General features: G+C 42.4%; 1 protein-coding gene across 2 annotated transcripts in view; it reads right to left on the reverse strand.

Moving 5' to 3' along the window:
• Positions 1 to 220: 220 nt before the first annotated feature.
• Positions 221 to 5254, reverse strand: part of LOC119473524 — a 5825-nt gene continuing 791 nt past the window's right edge. For both annotated transcript variants that reach the window (XR_005202743.1, XM_037744110.1), the window contains exon 2: positions 221 to 5207. Coding sequence is in view for 1 of the 2 variants with exons in the window: in XM_037744110.1 (XP_037600038.1) it covers positions 4778 to 5207 (430 nt within the window). In the remaining variant the exon portion in view is untranslated. The remainder of the gene's footprint in view (positions 5208 to 5254) is intronic.

The following is a 5254-nucleotide window of genomic DNA, read 5'->3' on the forward strand; positions in this document are numbered from 1 at the left end:
ATATAAATTAGCCATATGCTTATTAAAGAATGTTAATAACAGTATGTTGACATTTTTCCTTAAGTAATATTAAAGTGACATTTTATTTCTATATATTTTCATTTAAATTTTTAAATAATTGTCCAGTGACCTAAGCAAATACTGTAAAAGAAAACCAAACAAAAAATTCACTGATTAAAATAATAAAGAAATTGCTTCATTTTGGAAGGAGCAGTACACCTTAGGATAAGGTAATCTTTTATTCAACAAATATCAATTGACATTTTATTCAATGAAGAAAGATTGCTAGTATAGTTGGAAACCTTTACAGTAAATGTTTGTGTGGGGACTCTTAAAGGTTGTAAGGTATATCTATCAATTACAACATCAGAAAATATACTCTATTTTTTTTAGCTTGATAATCTTTATTTATATGCTGAAATGTAAACACTCCTGGATTTTAAATACATATATATATGATTGATAGATTTCTTGGCGCTGACACCATTAGAGGATTTGTTTTGTTTTGGTATAAGGAGGAATCACTGTTTAAAAGCATTATGTATCTATGTAGTTCTGAATGTTTTAAAAAATCTAAATGAAAAGAAAAATCTACACCTAAATTTTCTCTTGCCTTTTTCATGTGGAAAAAAAAAAAATCTAATGTGACAAGTTTACAAGAATCTCTATTATTCTTTTCCTTTATGTAGCCCAGTGTCTTGTTTACTTGTGATACCCCAGTATGTTCTTACAAAAATTAATTTCAAGTCTAAAAGGCAGGATAATCACTACTTTCAGCAGTAAAAGGTATCAGAAAGAAATTGCAGTTTAAGCATAGATAGCATATAATTAAGAATAAGAAAAATTATTCTTGAATATGTGTTGCTTTAATTTTTCTCCTGATGGCTTTTCAGATTACTTTAAAAAGAGCTATCAAAACTCCCCCTCTAGAAAAGGTCTGCTAAAAGGCACAGACACTTGGAGATCCACGAGCAGGAAAAAAATAGGTCATCTTATAAAATTGATTATGTTAGCTGTCTACATGCAGTGCATATGTCAGCAACAAGGAAAACAGCCTCCAGATACATTCTGCAGGCAGATTTTCTTCTGGAGAGAAACCTATGTCTTCCTATACGTTGTGAAGCCAACACGGTAGAGTAGGGGTAGTTAGGTTTCATCCACATCAGGCTGGCTTTTTAAAGACAGCCAATAATATTTTGTAATAACAAAAGTGATATATATATACATATTTTTTTTCCTGTCTAAACCTGGAATCCTGACCACCTTATTTTAAACAAGCCAGAGACTGCAAGCTTCAATCTGTTTGGATAGAAAGGAATTTATATAAATGTTTTGTTCAAGCCCAAAAGGGAAACAGAGTATAAACATACAGTGTATCAAAGATGCATACCCAGCTTCTATATAGCTTAGTGCACAGAAGAGGAAAAATAATCTAACCTTCTGGTAGTCATCCCCAGCAGTCTTTAAGCTTAAATATCTTGTAATTTGCAACATCGTTTCCATGACCCCAACAGTAAGAGATGAACCAGAATTTCACAACTGTCCTGCTCTCCTCCCCTCGGGCATCTTGAGAGGAGGGAGAGAGAACAAGAAGGTCAAAGAACAAATGGAAACAAAATCTGTGTTTTGCACTCTTTCTCTGCACTTGAGAAAGAAAAGGAGGCAGATAAATCTGTATAATACTAAACCAAATCTCTTTAATTCCAGTCAGCTTTTATCATTCAGCCACTGAGTCTGTGTGTGGAAAAATTCATGCTAATTCCCCCCTAGCAACAGCCTCAGCCTATCAGGAGACTTTATGTGCCATGCAGCTGCCAGCCAGAGAGAATGACTCTAAGTAGGTCAGGCCTGTATTTCTAAAAATGCTACGGTCTAGTAACCCCACTGTCCCGTCTGTCTGCCCTGCCCCATAATAACCTCAATTGCTTGGTGACACAATGACATACTATCCTGTTAGAGTGCAATCACATCATGCTACATTATTCTGCTGCGAGCATGACTGCTGGGTGAAGGACCCTCAGAGGGGCAGCATTAATCAGGCAGGCATTCATGTCCAGCAGCACTTCGCTCTAGAAATGGGGACTGCATTAATGACCAGCTGTTTGAACTAACACAAACAAAATAATGTCTTCCACCCTGTTGGGTGCACAGAATACACTATTCTGATGTGGCAGGTTCCGCTTCTTGACTAAAGCAAAGATGTAAATTAAACGGGCTCAGACAATGTCAGTTTTGGCAACCTCGAAGTGAGTATATTTAAATTATATTACATGTGATTCAAAAAGCTATTGATTTAATATACACAGCTTTCCATGCCTACAATTTTCCCTAATCCACATTAAAAAAAAAAAAAAAAGAAAAATGCATACATGGGTAATGCAATACATATGCACATATTGCCCAAAAACTAAACACGAGCCGAACTAAAACTGACTTCTTGGGCAGAGAAACAAAACAGGTCAGGAGTAATTGTGCGGCATGAACACAAATAGAAATGCAAAATGAATGAATGAATGCCGTGGAGGAGCGCTGAAAACAAATAAGAGTAAACATTCTAAGCTTGCGGACCAATCAGCTCCTCCCACCGTCTCTTTGTGGAGGCTGCAGTAGCACCAAAATCTCGAAGCACAGGAGAGGAGGGAGGGAAGTGAGCATGGCCTTCAAATCTCAACAACCGTGGTAGCCTGACTTCCCTTAGCCATTACTGACTAGCTGCTGTTTGGCTTCAGAACAGCAAAAGCTCCTTCAAGGTTTAAACTCAGGACATCAAAAAAAAAAAAATCGAAACTTTTTAATTCTGAAGTGGGAATGTTAGAATTTAATTTACCCTATTTACTTGAGTGTAACTTTTGATGTCTCTCTATTGAAATGCACACACACACACACACACACAAATTATGTACGGATACAAAGATAGGCGACTGGCAGTGGCTCCTTTGGCTATTTAGTAAAACATCTTATACTGATAGAGCTTGCATTGATATATTCTCGCATGATTAATTTGCACATTTAAGGGTTCACAGTTTCATTTAATGAATATATCCCCCCTGACAAATTGATAATTTAGCCTTCAATTATACAGAATTCAGCAAGACTTCTCTGTGTAATCCATCAGTATTTGATTTACAAACATAGAAAATTTCTTAATCCATTTGCCCTTGTTTGAACTGGGTTTGATAACTTAGTTATGACTATCTTCTTCACTTTGTGGCACACATCACATAGTTATTCTTGGATAGATACAGTCACTGACGCAACCATGAACCGCTAATTACAAGCTGCTGACATTCTGCTTGTCTATGCAGCTTTGAAGTTCCAAGTCTGCTTTTCTCTTGTGCGCTTGCTCCATTTCATTCTCTTCCTCTCATGCCACCCACCCCTAATCACCTCGCTCTCTTTCCTCTTTTGACTTTAAACCCTTTCTGGATTCACTCTAGGACTATCTGGAGAAAGAGGTACGCACGATCAGATTCTGTATCTTAGTGCTTTTCCTTTCCTTCCGTACTATCCCTGCACACCCATCTACAGTTTGAAAGTACAGTAATAAGATCCTCACCCAGCCCCACCCACAGGAATGCATCAACAGCTGGCCAAACATAATCCAGCACACAGAGCTGCCTTTGTAGAATTAGTGACAAACAGTGGAAGGGCCAGACAGGCGTCCCAGAAGAGCTCCCCATGACAACTGGGAAAGCTCCTCACCCCCAGGGTTGGCCGACTCCACTGAGCTGGGGTTGGAGAACCCCAGTCCTCACATCTGAATGTACAACAAGCCTCCAGTGCCTGCCCTCAACCTCACCAGAATCTACTCGGAGGGGACTCGGCTCTCCGTAACAGCAGGTTAGAAACAAGCATTCTCCATATTGACAACGGCCATACTCCGCCTCATGGCACATGCCTTTTGAAATGCAACAGGGCAGATCTGCAAATCACATGAACAACATTTACACCTGTACCTAACCGCCTAGCTGTGAGGCGGCAGGACCACCTCTCCTCTTTAGAATTTCTTTTGCAAATTACAGTCTGATCCCAGCATTCTGAACCATGTAAATGTAACACAGTATTCATCTCCACTGAGCATTTGGCATCTGAAGCTTGTGGTAGCCAGCTGGTCTCAAAGTCATCTGGGATACATTTATTTTGATTAAATTGATCGGATTTCTATTTACAGGATAGAATTTTTTTGCCATTACTGAATACAGCTGTGTTTACAGGGATTTGTAGGAGAAGAAAACAAAACCCACCATCGGTCCTAGCAAAGCACAGAGCACTCAGAACTGGAAGGAGTTAACACAGAGGGGGCTTGCTTTCACAGTAAAAAGAAAATTCTGCATGCAGCTGCTTTGGCCATGCTGTCTCACTAGTCAGGAAATGGGTGTTGAGCTGGAGCTGACAACACAAGCTGCAATCAAGCCCGATCCAGCAAAGTGACAGACTTCCTGTGTAAAATGGTCAGAAACCTCTTTCCATGTCTCTACACGCATGCACATGCATTTAAATCCATGCTGCGAGGCTGCGATTCTCTCTGGGGACCCTGGTACAGTCACCTAGCCCATCAGTTCCTTCGCTGACAGCGCCGGGGACATCCAGACTAGGATCTACAGTTCCTCCATCCGTGTGCCGGGTGATAAATTATGCCATCCTCCTAGAATGAGAACGCACAGCGAGCGGCAGACAATCGCCCCGGCGTTCGGCGTCTCCTCTTGCCTTGCACGCGCTCCCTCACTCCGCCTTTCTCCAGCTCTGCCTTCCCAGGCACATGCATCAGATGCCTTGTTTATCCATCTTCAGCTGCGCTCCGAGGTAAAATGCCACCACATCTCGCCACGGCTTGTCCCCCAAGACTGAATCCCTGGGAGCAGCCCGAGCTGGGCGCACGCGGCGGGGGCCACGGCTGCCCTGCCCTGCGCAGCACCGGTGGGCACTGCATGGATGGAATTCCCAGCTTCCCCTTCCCCGGTCCTTGGCGTCCTCTCTGGCCGTCCCTCCCCAGGTCTTCTGCAGCTTCACCCCGTCCTGCAGGTCCCCTCGCCCAGCTGCGAGGCAGGAGACCGCGGCCAGAGCTCCGCCAGCAGGGCCTTCTTCCGCAGGGCGCAGACGCATGATTCCGGGATCGGGGCACCACGGCGAAGCCCGGGCGGGAGACGCAGGAGCAGCTCAGGTAACCAGGGAAAGCTTGGTGTGCCCACGGAGATGCCGCCCTGGAGCTATGAGGAAAGACGGTCTGGCTTCAGAATTAAAAAAAAAAGAAGGG

This window comes from Cebus imitator, unplaced genomic scaffold (genome assembly GCF_001604975.1).
Source record: "Cebus imitator isolate Cc_AM_T3 unplaced genomic scaffold, Cebus_imitator-1.0 Scaffold165, whole genome shotgun sequence".
Taxonomy (NCBI): domain Eukaryota; kingdom Metazoa; phylum Chordata; class Mammalia; order Primates; family Cebidae; genus Cebus; species Cebus imitator.